The sequence below is a fragment of the Spodoptera frugiperda genome, chromosome 1, assembly GCF_023101765.2.
Source record: "Spodoptera frugiperda isolate SF20-4 chromosome 1, AGI-APGP_CSIRO_Sfru_2.0, whole genome shotgun sequence".
NCBI lineage: Eukaryota > Metazoa > Arthropoda > Insecta > Lepidoptera > Noctuidae > Spodoptera > Spodoptera frugiperda.
In genome coordinates this window covers 9,744,130-9,760,555 of record NC_064212.1, presented here as the reverse complement: position 1 = coordinate 9,760,555, position 16,426 = coordinate 9,744,130, and the positions used below count along the sequence as shown (strand labels likewise).

General features: G+C 35.4%; 1 protein-coding gene across 1 annotated transcript in view; it reads left to right on the top strand.

The window, feature by feature from the left end:
- Positions 1–16,426, top strand: part of LOC118273564 (T-box transcription factor TBX20-like) — a 69,614-nt gene that overhangs the window by 31,704 nt on the left and 21,484 nt on the right. Inside the window, exon 4 of the mRNA XM_035590602.2 lies at positions 10,928–11,201. Coding sequence (XP_035446495.2) covers positions 10,928–11,201 — 274 coding nt within the window. The remainder of the gene's footprint in view (positions 1–10,927; positions 11,202–16,426) is intronic.

The following is a 16,426-nucleotide window of genomic DNA, read 5'->3' as shown; positions in this document are numbered from 1 at the left end:
TGCCTATTTTAAGTTTTATGGTCGTTGTAAAGTTATATTGGGTCATTCGGTGTTTTAATATTTAGTCCGGAGTCACACCGTTGGATTTGTGTCGGAGTCCGTTGTTTACGAGGGCGAATGTTGCACATCGGCCATTGTGTAGCCGGCTTTATTGCCAGTCAGGGGTTCCGGCGGAAGTGTCGTAAACCCGACGTCATAGTCAGATTCCACCGATAATAATTAAAGGGCACCTTGTTAATGTTAACTGGTCTATAATTGCTGGCTGATATTAATTAGCTTTATATTGGCACATGACTTATAACGTCATAAGAGCGTGGGGCGACGCGCTTCACAAACTATTTTATTATTGGGAGCCAAGTTTAAAATAACATCTAATTACTTACATTAAAAAGAAAAAACAACTTGTTTCTAAAAATAAATCGTAGCGTTTAATCAGTATTTTGTACTGGTGTACTGGCAATGTGTTTAAGGACAGGTTCTGTATTTTTCCGTAAGAAGTAATTATACACCACTCGATGTCCGTTTACCTCGCAGATGTGTGATAATTATGACACCACTAGGCCAACAGGGAGCACTCGTATATCTGTTACCTAACTACATGTATAATAATTCTATACATCGATATCGATATGAATAAGTCCGTCATGATCTAGATACAAAAATTCATTACATAGGCTATCCGCATTTGAAATACTATAACTACTGTGAACAACCCTAAATTCATATTTATACATTTAACATTATGTTTGGTTGTAAGGGGTTTTATTTAGGGGTTCTTTAATAAAATAACGCGTTGCCAGCTGTACAGGCTGTGGTATAATAAAACTTTTATGTGGCTTCTTAAATCATTGCTGACGAACACCTTAGCACCTTGCACGGGCGCGGAGTGGCTCCGATATTAAAACATACTGTATATTCTAGACATTACAAGTCATGGTACACTTGGCTGAAGTCATTTTTAACGCGTAAGTAGTACAAGAATGTATGTAATTTTCAACTACCTTTAATTGTTATTCACTAAAGTACCTAATAAAATTTCTCGACGTAATTAATTAATTAAGTATTCCCTATACATATGTTTATGTGGTGCTAACCGAGTATTGTTGTAGCCCAGCGTGAACTGATTTATACAAATAACTCCAGTTTAGTTAAGAATTTCACGCTTCCACTTAACGCTATGTTACTTATTGTAAATTATCGTGTGTTAAACAATAAAACATTTCTCGCATAACTACAATCTGGACGCAAAAACAAAGAAGAATTTTTAATTAGCAAAGCGTTTCCCTGTAGTGAGGCACCCCGCGGCGCGGCTACTTTATACACATTGCTTTGAGGTCGTTAACAAAACGTCACTTTTCACAATATTTATGTCTCCATTATTTTTCATGTATAACGACATCGTAAACTTCACCCAAGGAACTTTCTTAATCTGTCAATATACTGGTATAACTCATTGTTACATATAATATAATTCCTAAGTGTCTGATTCATCACTTTCACACAATCACTAGTCTTACTCGAACTGTGCAGGTGTTTAAAGAAGTTATTTTGAGTTTAGAAATCATATCGGTTTCAAAAATAAAATGTGAGAAATCATATGTATGTGTCATAGAGCTGCTAACGGATTGGAAGCTAACAAAGGGAAGACATAAACCGAGATCGTATGCGCAGATAGATGCACTGGAGGGCTCCCGACAATTTACAAAAGTAATAAAATGTGAGTTCCATTTCGCACGATTACCCGGGAGACGACAAAACATGTCAAGTGTCAATTTGTATAATTTACACAGGAATTAAAATGGCGGCATGACAGATGACAGTTAGCGTGGCTCTCCAGTGCTTCGGGCGGACGTTGCGTCGTAACCTGTTGATGTTTTTGCACTTTATTTTTCTTAATTTTCACACGAGGTTGAATGTTGTAACAGGATATTTTGTTTTGAATAGCGAGATTAGCTGTGTGACGCGACGCGTGGCGGCGACGACGCGCGACGTAACGAGACGCGTAAGCGACAGCTAGCTGACACGCGCCACGCGACTACACGCACCACTACGTGTTCCAATGTTTTACACTAGTCGATGATTGGGCTCGTATTACCGACCAATTTCCTTCTTGTAAACTACTTAGTTTCATATACACTTTACCTTTCATATACAGAGTTAATCATTCTTGTTTTAGAGAGAAACTGTCGCACTCAGAGACATTTAATGATTACTTAAACTATTCCTTGAACGAATCGAAAACAACAAACAAGTGACTTTGAGTACGGCAGAAGTGTCAATAAATAATAAGATATGAATTATGAACAAAATCAACAAACAAGTTTCTTTAACAATAGTTACTTATTCAAATCTATCGAACATTTTAAGTAAGACATATTCAATTACTTGAGTAATTACATAATTAATTGGCAGGAATATGTATAGATTGGAAGTTGTAATAAACATAGACGCGGTGCCGATGACCCAAGTTGCGTGCGAACGCGCTCTGTATGAGTGGATGACATTTCATGAAAACCAGTCATGTTTCTATTCAACTCATACATATATATCTAACAACTTATTGTAAATGATTAGATATTGGATAGATATAAATTACCTAAGCAATGCCTTCGCCGTTTCTATATGAGATCTATTAGATTGTTCGAGGCAAGCATTCATGTCTTATTAATAGTTTACTTGATTGAATATGACATTTATAAATGATGTGCTATATTTCAATATTATCTAATTTCCCACAATGCTTATTGTTGTTTGTTACGCCTTTATTAGTGTGCTGTGCGATGCAAAATTTAATGTGCATTGTGAAATTGAACATTATCATGCATACATTAAGGTATTCCACTAACTTATTCGTTTCTTGAAAAATAATTGAGGTAATTGAATAAGTAATGGTAATTGAATAATTTGAATATCAATATCTATCTTCTATGCAATATAAATGGTATTTATATGAATACGTCTTTTAAATAATAATATAATTGAAGAGCAGACTAGATTGTATCGATGTTTAAAATATAACGTTTAATTTAGGATTAAAGTTGTTAAGTTTTGCAGTATGCATTTCAACTAACTAGTTATTCATAAACAACATTAAATTCGGCAGGTTCGATTTAATTTATTGATTGTAGAGGCTGTTTTACGTAGATTAAATAGACCAGCTTCATCGGGGATCCGATGCTTTTTCACAGAATACCAGTGTAAGGTAGTATCGTAATGTTACTAAGTTTTATTGGTCATTTTCAGTGATGATAGATTAGAGAACTCTAAAATAATATCACAATTAAACAATCGTCAGAGTTGCGAGGAACCAGTGAATATTCTAAACAAATCAATCATCAATATTTAATCATTTTTACCAACTGTCCCATTACGCAGTTCTATGAGTTTTATTTGTTGTGACTGTGTAGTCATATTTATTATTGTAAAAGAAGAGTTTAATTAAAATATCGATAATATTTCACTAAAAACACTAAAAACTACACTTACATTATAACATAAAATATAACACCCAAAAATAAACACAACAAATCGAAATATAGCTCATCAAAAGGATACTCTTACATCAAATTACTGTCATAAAATATCAGTGAACGGACCAGTTTTTTTTAAACAAGCCATTTAGATAACGAAACTGAGTGTGAAGATTGAAAAGTTCAAAGTTTGTGTTATAAAGATTATTATCGTTTATAATGATACCACCCATTGATTCGTAACACACGTTCTCGTCTCTCCAGTAGGTACATAATAACGGTACTATTATAGTATCAAATTATCTATACATAAAATTTAAGTTATATGTGTCTGTCTGAGGTTTGTCTGTGTTAGACGTCATGCAAGGCTTTACAGTAGCTTCTATGTTAAAGTTTATCTAGATCCCTAAGGATCTTTAAGATCTGTGAAAATCTATAAGATTCGTGAAAATCTCTAAGATCAATTTATGTGAATCCAGATGGTAAGAATTTTTATGATATTTATTATACATAACATTATTCTAGTTTAAAAGTTTTTTTTACGTGAAATGGGTTGTATAAACTGCCCTTTATTTCAGGCCAATGTATAAATACTAACTACTAAAGTACTTCACCAAGATTTTCTAAATCTTTAAGAAGTTTCAATGAACACTATTCAAAAACAACACAGGTAAAGTCGCAGGCAAACACTAGTATAAAACAAATGTTATCGAGATGTAAAGTAACGTGATATTTCATCGGAATGCTTACCTACGGACATACGAAGTTCATATCTTTAAATAGTTATTTGTTGAGGAATTTCCTGTGTTTAATATTAAATTGAATTGTCTTGCTATCTCAAAATCTAGGTATGCTAACTGATAACTTGAACTTGGTCGTAAATGAAAGGTGTGAATATTTGTCCTGGTACCTATATTAGGTCAGTGGCCTTATGTCAGACGGTTCTAAGTTTATGTAGGCTTTTTTAAAGGGGGGAATATCATCCACTGACTTATCTCGCCTCGACCAAGGCTAGAACAAGTGTCAGATACTTATTACCTAAAAACCACCCCGTTCCTGTAACTGATTTTTAAGCCGGCGCCCCGGTATCCCGCTAGGCAGTCTGAATGTATATTTTGAAACCTGTCAAAAAACGAAAACGTCAAATCCAATACTTTGAGTTTCTAATTTTTCGGGAGACTACTTAACACTAAAATTCAATTTACCTCAAAGCAGAAGAGGCACCAAATGTAAGACTTTATTAGGTATAGCTTTTGCCCGCGACTTCGTTCGCGTGGAATAGTGACTTCCGGCAAATTTTTGGTTTTAACCACATAGTTCCCGATCTCGCGGAATCTCTTCAAAAATGAGATGTAGAAGATATTCCAGGGAACTCTTCAAAAATCAACATAATGAGCTCTGCGTTTAAATTTAATAGATGTATACTCACTTAGGGCATTGAAAAAATAGTTTAAAAACGGACTTAAACTAAAGAATATTATAATCTTTCCGAACTTAAGATGAAAACTAACTTAAAACTAAAGAAAGCTATGAATTACGAATTTATAACAATTAAATAAGAAATTATATTACAACCTATCCTCTATGCTATAATAACCAAGCTTAAACTAAATAATTTAAAAGAAACGACTTAAATCTAATCTATCTAATTAATTAATAAATTAGACTTACAATTTTATTAAAAAAACTAACTAAGTAACTACTAATAATCGATATCAAACTAAACCTACGTTAAATAATTTAACCAGAAAACCAGGAAACCCAACAAATAAACTTATTAATTGACAAATACAACGAAACCAATTTATATAGAATAAAAGCAGGACCACTACAGACAAATAATCATACGACTGATAATACACTTTTTCTACGATAGTACCGAAGCGCTCGGCCGATACCAACCAAAACCAAATTTCAACCAAATCCGTCAAATAGTTGCGGAGATTAATGGTATAAGCATAGAATAGTGTTCGACGTGATTCTTTAATTTGACATAACTTTTTTATTTATGAACCGATTGACATGAAACAAACACTAAATGTAAATTGAAGCATACCACAATATATTCGTGAAAACCGCATCCAACTCGGATCAGCCGTTTCTGAGATTAGCGCGCATAGACAAACAGACAAACAGACAAACAGACAAAAAAAAAGTTAATTACATTTTTGGGTTCGACATCGACATAACAATAACCCCTGCTATTTTTTTTATTTTTATTTTCAATGTACAGACAGCACTTTTCTACGATTTTATTATATGTATATAGATATATAGATTGTGGTCGTTAGTGGCCACACAGCTCAATGCACACTAAAATAATGTAGTAATAATATAATATGAAAACAATATTTCTATTGAAATCCGATATTTTATTTAATATCTAAAACTCGGTGAGAGTGAAAGTGGAATAATAAAAGAGTAACATAATAATTTAGTTGAGTAATATTATAGCAAGCCCAATATTCAAATTTCATATTTAAATTCATGAATACACATACTATCACAGTTAGTGTTGCTGTGTAAAATATGTAAACGTTAATAAAAATACAAATATTTGAAATATGCAGACAAAAAAGGACAATTTTAACTTTTTTGTCATCTAACCTTACCTACATATTTTAACATATGTGGATAATATAATTGAAAGTATTCGAATAATAGTGATTTAAGTTTTTTAAAACATAAGGAGAATCAAATTCAATAGAATCATAGTTGGTTAGTCTCGTTATCAGTACCTAAGTACGAGTTAAACTAATCAAAATAAAAGCGCGTTCTTCGCTCTGATTGGCTGACTTGAATACACCAACCAATCAGAGCGTGTTTCAATTACTTTAAACGTAAAGTGAACTCATACTAAGGCTACTGAGCTAACAAAAAAACATGTTTAATCGTATACATTGTGTATTAACAGGCTCGGTTTTACCTAAACATGACCAAGTATTGTACATTCTGTAATACCTCTAGTTCTCTGTAAAACCTTCTTCTATCTTGATATACCAATTACTAAAGAGTCGTACTATCTTATACGTACAACTAAATATCAAGTAATTAACATTTGCTCCATACCTGTCATAATTACTGATTAATAAACAATAACACGAACACATAATAACAAATAACATATCGGTTAAATAGACTATAAATATACAGTTCGAGGCAGGCAACGATGGTCCCTGATACTCATACAATTCGAAGCTCACGCAACGCGTGGCACATACGTATTAATTTGAAACAACAGTTGAAAATTAACCACATATTTATTAAGAAAATGAAGGTGAAACAATAAAAATACTATTTATTTAGCGTGTAATTAAAGAAAAGGTCACATACATGCAATAAATAAAGTTGTGATCAGATCATATCTCCGTCTAGTTTGTAATTAGTGTTGTAATTATATGTTTGTCTCATATTTAAGGTACAATTTAATTGTATGAACTTTTAACTTGGTTCAAATGATGATCGTTTAATATTGACAGCTAACTCGACTATAGAGAAAACTTTTAGAAAAATAACAACATTTGAACGCTTTTCGAATGATAAGCAATTGCAAAAGTTAATGGTATTCGATTGTCATTGACTTTCGATAAAATTAAATGTTGTCATAACTGAGACCTTTCCATTCGTACGTTCCACTAGGGTCGTAGATTAGGAATCGTGTCTGATCGTTTTTAAAAGCTTTTAATCTATGTAAACTTGACTAATAACTAACTGCTGAAATGGTGTACTATTGTCAATAAGCCTTAATTTGTTTTGGATATAATAGACATCATCTGTCCTTAATAAATAAAATAATATTCACGGAAATATTTTTTATGTAGGTATTGCTAGATGAATGTGACTAACGTTGAAATGCGTTAAACAAGTGCTATAGGTTAGTTCCTATTCATTAGCAATTAATTTTATATAGTTCTTTGTCTAGCAATAAAATGTAATGACCAGAAAGAATATGAAATCTTTTAAGACCATATAAATTCAAGTTTAATGGGAAATTCGACAGATGTATCGTGAGTCATACGGAAGATAAATGCCCGATGGTGTTTGTCAACCGTACACAATAAGTGATTGTTTGGGAAACTACTTTTATTTTGTCCAAACAAACAATAACGGTGGAACCAAGGAATGGGGACATATTCGCGCCTCGCTCCGGATGTGGTTCTCCATAATTGTTGCACTCGATCAACTGAAATTACGCTTCTTTCATACGTAACATGTCATACACTCGTGGTTTCTCACCGCAAAAATATAAACATATTTCAATACCATTTTATTCTTTAAAGAAAATAAAACTCATTGTATAAATCTAGACACACGGCAGTGTGTCCGCCAAGTTCGAGCAAAAAAACCGACACACCGGCCGTGGGTTATATTACACGAACCATTTCGGGCCAAGTTCGACCCACCTATAACTCAAAATCTATTTTATCTACGCATATGAAATTTCTAGTATCTATCGAGATCTACTTACTTATCTAAAATACAAAATTTCATTAATGTACCTATTGTAGATCTTGAGATATTGACGTCAGAAAATCGCTATTTTTACTATACACTCACTGACTGACTCACTCACTCACTCATCAAAAACCTAGACCACTTCCAATAGTCGTATTGACTTGAAATTTGGCATGGAGGTAGGTCTTTAGGTCAAGGTAAAGGAAAAAATCTGAAAATGGCCAAGTGTGAGTCGGTTTTAAAAATAATGAAGGTGTAAATTCATACCCCTAAGGAACTAAAACAAAAAAATTATCTATATCTTCCAATGGTCGTACCGACCTAAAATTCGTTACGAAGGTTTGTATTTAGTCAAAGTAAAGTAAAATAAGAAAAAAAGAAAATAAACCTTACAAAAATAAATGAAATCCCACCCAAAACATAAATGTGAAAGGATGCCAAGTTCGATAATATTGGAATGCTTCGCCTATAAAAGAAGTGAGATCTAAATAAGTACCAAGTTCCATACACAGACCTCAGTTAAAAATGATATAACTTGGCAAGTTTTAATAGAAAATTATATACTTGACTCATTGCGTTTAGTAGGTTTATAACAAAGTGTGTGAAAACTTGCCAACTTGTTATATCATTTTTAACTGAGGTCTGTGTATGGAACTTGGTACTTATTTAGATCTCACTTCTTTTATAGGCGAAGCATTCCAATATTATCGAACTTGGCATCCTTTCACATTTATGTTTTGGGTGGGATTATATTATACCTACCCAGTGTGGTCCGACACTAATTATTTTATACCTTACTTGAACATAAAATACGATTTCTGGTAATTAAAATTTTACGCGTTTGACTTCATCAAACGAGAAGGTAATGAATTCAAAGCTAGAAGTCGACATGGAATTTATTAACATCAACACATAGGTATAGCCACGTTATGTGGGAAAACCGATAATTCCCACGTCAAGTGTTAAACATTATAAATGATAATATCCTGTGGAGTTATTTTGCAAAACTGTTATCAATAATAACGACTATTTATTCTAGTATGCGTATATTTACGCTGGATGATCTAACTGCTATTTACATACTCGGTAATTGTGTTAAAAGTTCTCGCATTTGTCAGTAAACATACATTCAAGTGGGTATTTTGTTAAGCTTATCCGAGGGCATCGCGGGCCGACGTTTATTAATGAATTATGTAAATGCGCGAGACCGACGGTCCGCCGACGATTCTACCAACTTTATTACTCGCGAAATGCGCCATTAATATAGATCGTTACCTCGGCCTCTGCAAGCCCCTTTAATTGTTAACTTAGTACCTACAATATTAATGATTTGAAGACGTCACGTAATCTTTTATGACGATGTTTCGTTTACATAAGTAGGTGATCCGTTCTAACAGACTTGCGAACATTGTATCTCTGTGTAATTGCCTCTAGCTGCTTGAAGCAACACACTACAAGACATTAACAACTTGTACCTAATTATTAACTGAAAGGTCACGAGGAACACTGAAGGTTAAGTACTTTACAAAGTAAATGCTAAAACGAACTTTATTCCTTTATCACATAAGGTACTTACTTTCATAACTCAATCTACATCAAAGCTTGTGTTCAAAGAATACAAAGTAACTTGTAGATGTGGCAGTTGCTGTACCGATTTTTATGTATTGCTAAATGTGAGGCAGTAAAGGATTATCATTCATATACGAGCTCAAACACATCGTCATAAAAATGTTTTAAGACTCGTAAAATCATTTTTGTATGTCAATAATCAATTAAGAAACACTTGTAGTACTGGGTCTACCCTAGTAGTCATGTAGGTAGCGAACAGCTGCAGCAGGTAAATGGAACCCACTGACCTCAATTTCTGGGTAAAATGATTAAGGAGGTAAAAAATCGATTAGTATGATATTGGAGGTGCATGTGACGCAATTGGTGGTCGCAATCGATTGTTATCCGTGATGGATGCGGCTCATTACTCGGACGCGTTGGGTGGCACGACCGTCGCCGCCGCCTAACGATGCGCGACTCCTCTCATTGTCAAACATGACCACAGATCCCGTCGATATGACACCACCATTCCAAACACACCTCAATACCATTTATTTATGACCAGTGCTTACCTCGAGTCTCGAGTCTCGCGACCTACTTTAATAGTGCTGCCTTCGAGTTTTATCGACTACTACTTATAACCTCGTCGTTAGATAATATAACACCTCAAAGATCGTTTGACACCGTGTTTTATGGCAGCTATTAATTCATTCTTTCACTCCTGAATTTTATTGCTCGCATACCACAAGTTCCTATCGAAAATAATCAACAGATGTTTTTTGTAAAGCATCGCGGCTTGACGACTACGACGTGACGTTAGACCGCAGTATCTATAGCTGACAGGCAAATTGTTAGTTGACGGTTATGTAATCTGACAGGCCCCTGACTACTTGTTTAGGCTTCGAAATTATAAAAGTGCCGTTTAAATTTTGTAAAAAATATAATAAGAAGGACTACATCATAAATAAACGATGTTGAGATGTTATCGGTTGCTGGCCGGCAGGAAGCGCTTCGGCCCATTTAGGGGTGCATTAAAATCGAATACATCATATTTGTTTGATTTCCTAGTTCGCGTTTCACCCTGTAATTATACAAGTCACCGTCCATGGCCGGATCTTTGGTGGTTTTTGTTAAGATGCATTAATCATCTTTTTTTATTGCGAGCATGTGTTTTGGTCTCGTAAAACACTTTCGAGAATTATAAGCTTTTTGTATTCGTAATGTCTAATTTAGTTTTCGGTCGGTTCTTATGAGGTCATTAGCGCGGTGAGGTCCGTTTCGTCATCCCCATCGGAAATTTATAGTTAAAAGTTGAGTTTTAACGTTGTTTTAATTTGTCACGTAATTATATTTCTTCAGAACAATTTAAATTTTATGACTGGCATTAAATGTAACATAAGTAATGTTGAATGTTGGCACTTAATTATAATGAGCATATTTTTTGTGGTTGTCAGACGCATGTTCCCGACGGTGCGCGTATCGTTCGCGGGGTGCCGCGCGGACGCGCGCTACGCCGTGCTGCTGGACGTGGTGCCGGTGGACGGCAAGCGGTACCGCTACGCGTACCACCGCTCGTCCTGGCTGGTGGCCGGCAAGGCGGACCCGCCAGCACCCGCGCGCCTCTACCCGCACCCTGACTCGCCCTTCTCCGGTGACCAGCTGCGCAAGCAGGTCGTCTCCTTCGAGAAGGTCAAGCTCACCAACAACGAAATGGACAAGAATGGACAGGTGAGCATCTTAAGTAAACAAGAAAATAATGAATTTGTCAAAAGCAATAGACAAATAGAGACACGGCACTAAGTATCAGAAGTGAATGATTGATGATGTTCGTGGCGTGGCGGCGTACATGATCCCCGCTATAGATTATAATCATAATTTGATTCAATAGGCTGGTACAATCGTAATTCACAAACAACAAAGTGTAGCGTATCGGTTTCGAGGGAGAGTGCGGAGGTTGTTGCAGTGCTAAGAACAAGGTGATAAAGTGGCCGAGCCTGAATGAGCTATAAAGTGTTGACGTAAAACGGTTGATTTACGTGCGCCCCGGGTGTCGCCGCCGGCTAACGAGCGCCTGTGTCCAGTGTGTGTACCATCTAAATGTTTCACAAGTGATATAAATTCATGTAATTCTAATTGCACAAATCTTGTCTTCGACACTACAATTTTAACTGTAGACTTTGAGTGGAGTCGGTTCTGCTCCAGAAAGTAGCTAATGGCTGTTAGTGTTATTACTTGACGGCGGCTACGGGTTAGCCGAGTGCGTGCGCCACTGCAAATCGAGGTTTATAAATTATCCGTCAACATTTAATTATACACTGGCCACCTTTGCAATTCAATGTAGAGATGGCTTTTACGATATGTTCGCTCGAATTGTAGGAGTATTTTAATAATTTGGTAAGATTTAATTGCGGCCATAAAAAGTGTTCATTCATAAAAATAAACTGAGACATGAATAGTCTGTGAATGGTCCAGCGTTTCACACATCCTTTGAGATGACGTTGAGTCGTGACACGTGGCCCACTTCCGTATGCGTGTAGCAATTTGTAGAATTACTGGCAAAATTGTTGTCGGCGACACCTCGGGCGCCGGGCGACGTCGGGGAGAGTGTAATGAGTGCTTTGCTGGCAACAAATTAGTCGCACATGTCGTGTCGCGTCAGCCGGCACCTCACGGCTACTTGCCTCCGCGCCGCAGGTGCGCACTCGCACAGGCAAATGTCACGACGACACACAACCATCCAACTTAGAACTCTAAACAACTCCACTCCTCAACAATCGAGAGTTCTCACTCACTGGCCGTAATATTTACTTAGCTGTATGCTAGTCGGAAATATGACAGTTATGAAGAGTGCAATAGCGACACGATAGCATCGCGATTGTAAATTGATTTTCAGCTGATGAGAGTGAACTTTAAATTCGTTGTTTGTTATTGTCACAGTTTTATCGTTTTATGTAGATTGTGTTATGAATACTTATTAGTTGGTCTTGTTAGATATTTATCTATGTATGGTATGTGTATACGCATCCTGTAATGATACGACCAAGCAGGTGTTAAGTAACTTTACAGATAGCTTAATTGCTTCGACTAGTCATTAGACGCCTAGTGTTGTATGGGCGAGAAATTTTTACCGTCACTCACACATATTTGGGTTGAGATTAAAGTAATTTGATTATCTTAAGTAAGTGTATGTAATTGAACAATGCTAGGTTACGTTACGCAGTCAAGTGTTGTTGGCGGAGGGCGCTGGAACGGAACCGAGGGGCGTGGCTATATGATGGATGGACCCGGCTCTCACCAAAACACACCTAATTGGCTTTCCCATAGTAGACCGATCACTATCAACCTCGTATCGTGGACTTATTTAATTAAATAACTTATTTTAATATACATAATGTGCTCAAGCAGGCAAAGTCAAGAGTTCAAGGTTTTGTAAAACTAATCTAATATTTTTGAGATTTACATCAATGTTTGTGTGTGTATCTATCAGCACACAGACTGCAAAAATATCTACCTACGTTCTTGCATATTTTTGTTCCTTTAATTGTTCCGTAAGTAGGTACACTAAATGTAAATTAGTCGTAACGATATTCCCATGAATTTACGCACAGAATGGTTTCATCAACAATTAAAATTAAAGTGTAAAAATAATTTACCGAAGCGGAAGATTCCATTAATTACCTAATGTTTTATTATATGTATATTAAAATGAACGATGACGTTACTTGCTTTATAACTTAAAATATTAATGGACTAGCTACCGGCATTACACGAAACTACTTTTTTCTCTCAATAAATCTGAGTTTATATTATTCCGCTCCGAGAAACGACTAAACACACGAAAATATTTATAAATAAAACTTGTAATTAGCAATATATTATCAGAAACGGAACTGGAATTGGTGAGTCGTTAACATCGGTAACAATGTATAGGCCACGCAACTCGACACGGCCGTTCGTGTCCACCCGCCTAATTGTGGAACAAAAACTCCATGGAACCGACGAATTAATCATCAGCGCGCCACTTAACTGCCTCTACCTACTCGAAATAATAAAGTAAATGTTGCATTCACCTCACTTGTTACTTACTCTAACCCTGGAAAACTAAGCGTTGTTTTATTGCGTGAGCTACGCACACTGCCGCTTTTTACCCCAGAGGACCGTTTTGTCATGAAAAATGTGTATTCTTTTACACCTGTACTGTAGACAAAGCTAATGTTACCGCATGTAACAATAACATATATGAAATAGCAGACATGTTGCTTTAAATTCCTTTTATAAACTGAATAAACGAATCTAGTTGTACACTGAATACGCTTTGAAAGCACAAATTTAAAGTAAATTTCAACATGCGTTCATAAAGTTAGAGACCTTTGTGTTGGTTGTAGGGTTTATTTAAAAGCTTGGCATAATCGTGTGTTGGAATGAGGTCAGATTATTAGAATTCATGAGAACGGTCACACGAAAGCGTGGCGACTGTGGCGAGTAGCGATGACGGATCGCGATTGTACGAGCACCGGCCGGGCCCGAGCCGATATGCCTGCGGTCACAAAGACCTCCCAACGACAGTGGCGTGTTAAATCCGTAAATCTTGATGTAATATATTATACTTTCTCATAGGCTCTATATTTATCTTACTATGAATGAGCAGCTTTATTTCATTTTATAAATATTTTGTGAGGATCATGTTTTGGGACTTAATATGCTTAGACTAAAGTTGAGTGGCTAAATCCATTTATTTGAAGTGTTTATTCACTCGGTGTAGTGGCTAATACTATGCAGTTGTTGCGTAGACATGGTATAGTCATCGTTTAGTAATGTCCGGTTAAGCAAACACGTGTCTTATAGACCTGCATTTAAGGTATTATTGTCAACTGAAGCACTAATAAGACGTTGGGTCAACCTTTTGTAGGAACGGTAACAGTAGTATCTGATAGAAAACATAGACACCGTTTATAGAAACTAACAAAATCTTTATTAACCCTTCAATTACAATAGCACAAACACAATTATTTCGCAATGAAACCCACTCAAAACCTTGAATAATTTATTATCAGCCAGAGCTTCTGTAGCAGTTAGCAGTAAACTTGTCACAGCTCACAATAAACAGAAGGAAAATGCAAATATTTTTTTTATTCTGGGCAATAAACATGAAATATTGCTTGATAGAATGATTTACAGTTACGCCATCATAATCACAGGTAAAGGTGTTGCGTATCACTTATTAATTATAAATTAAATCGTACATTTACGCACTTTCTTCAAACATGAGTGCATCAACGTTGCAGTTTGCAGTCGCTTCGAGCGATAAACACAAGCAATTGTCGGCAGCCAAGATTTATATCCGACGTCATAATAATAAAAGAAACTTAATAAAATCCTCTTTAATGGTTCTTCCTTTATTAAAAACGATATTCGCGTGAAAGTCTACTGATAGAGGAACGTAGATATTTCTTAAACGTTTTTTTTAACCGACTTCCCAAAAAAGAGGTTCTCAATTCAGCCGGTATATTTCTTTTTCTATGTATGTACACCGATTATGTCGAGGTTTATGGACCGATTTGCGTGATTCTTTTTGTCTTCGATGCGGAATTTCTCAACTTAGGTCCCATTACAAATTTGATTCAGATTGGTTCAGTAGTTTTTATTTTATTAGCATTATAATAAGTACTTGTCGTATTTTTTACGATAGTTCGTAGTTTCTAAATGTTCAAAAATATAATATCGTGTGCACAGTAATGTTTAGAATTCAAGGTTAATAGTAGGAAACGAAGGTATAATTAATGAATATATGTAAATAGCAAGTTCTCTGGTCCACCACCGAACGCGAGTGGTGATGATTAATGAACGGCTTTTTGGTCGTTTACTTAAATAATGAGATTACAACTTTATGCTTCAAAACTTTGGAAAATAAAAAGTATGGCGGTAATTAATTAGGTACCTTCTGACACGTTCATTTCAAAAACGTTTTTGTATTAAATACGTACTAGGCGCTGCCCGCGATTCTGCTTACATGTTGATTTATTTTTGCATAAATATCTTGTGTTAAGCTATATTTGCTTATCAGTTGCCATATAAAGGTGTGAATATCCTAACAAACAGACACTTTCAAATAAAGATTATTAGTTGAAATTTTGCATTAAATAAATAATACGGCCATGATAGCTTATGCTCACAAGGGAACACATGCCAATCGAGATTCTTTTTATTTTTATAAATATTTATTCAAGTGATAAAATCTATAATTTTTATAGCACAGATAACAATGTTGTGGCCATAAATTCAAATAAAACTTCGATTTAATGAAAATATCGCGATAACAAAATATTTTGCGAATAAAATAAATAAATTAAAAATACGCGTTTTTTTTTAAATAACTGTAAATTCCATGAATGAGTGTGTGATAACATTTCTTAATTTATTCTTGGTACAACTTAAAGGTAAATGTTAACTTGGTACCTTAGTACGGTCTTACCACTTACCTAAAAATACACTATATTACTAGTTTTTGCTATGTGGCCTTTTGTCCATCTAATAAGTAAGTCTAAAGGATAGGAAAAATATTACTTCTATAATAAATAATTAAAGACAGTGGGAGATCGAAGTAAGTAGGCTAACTTAACCTAACAAGCTTGGTACACACTGCAGGCCGCCGTAGGCTCACACACCCTACTCACATAATCGCTGCAATTTATTCCATCAACTCAGAATTATGTCGTTAGCTCTTATTTATTTATTTTGCTCAAGTACGTCCAGCAATTATAATGCACTTAAGATGTGTGCACAACTGCGTTTATCCCCTTTTTATAAGCTTCTTGTTATAAAATGAAGTGATTGTGAAGTGTCGCGTATCGACAGTAGGGCTCCGTTTCACTTTCAGACTGAGAGACAATAATGGCGGTCATTAGCCAAAAAGCCCGCGTCATTAACAGGGTTGTCGCTGTACTTTGTATGTG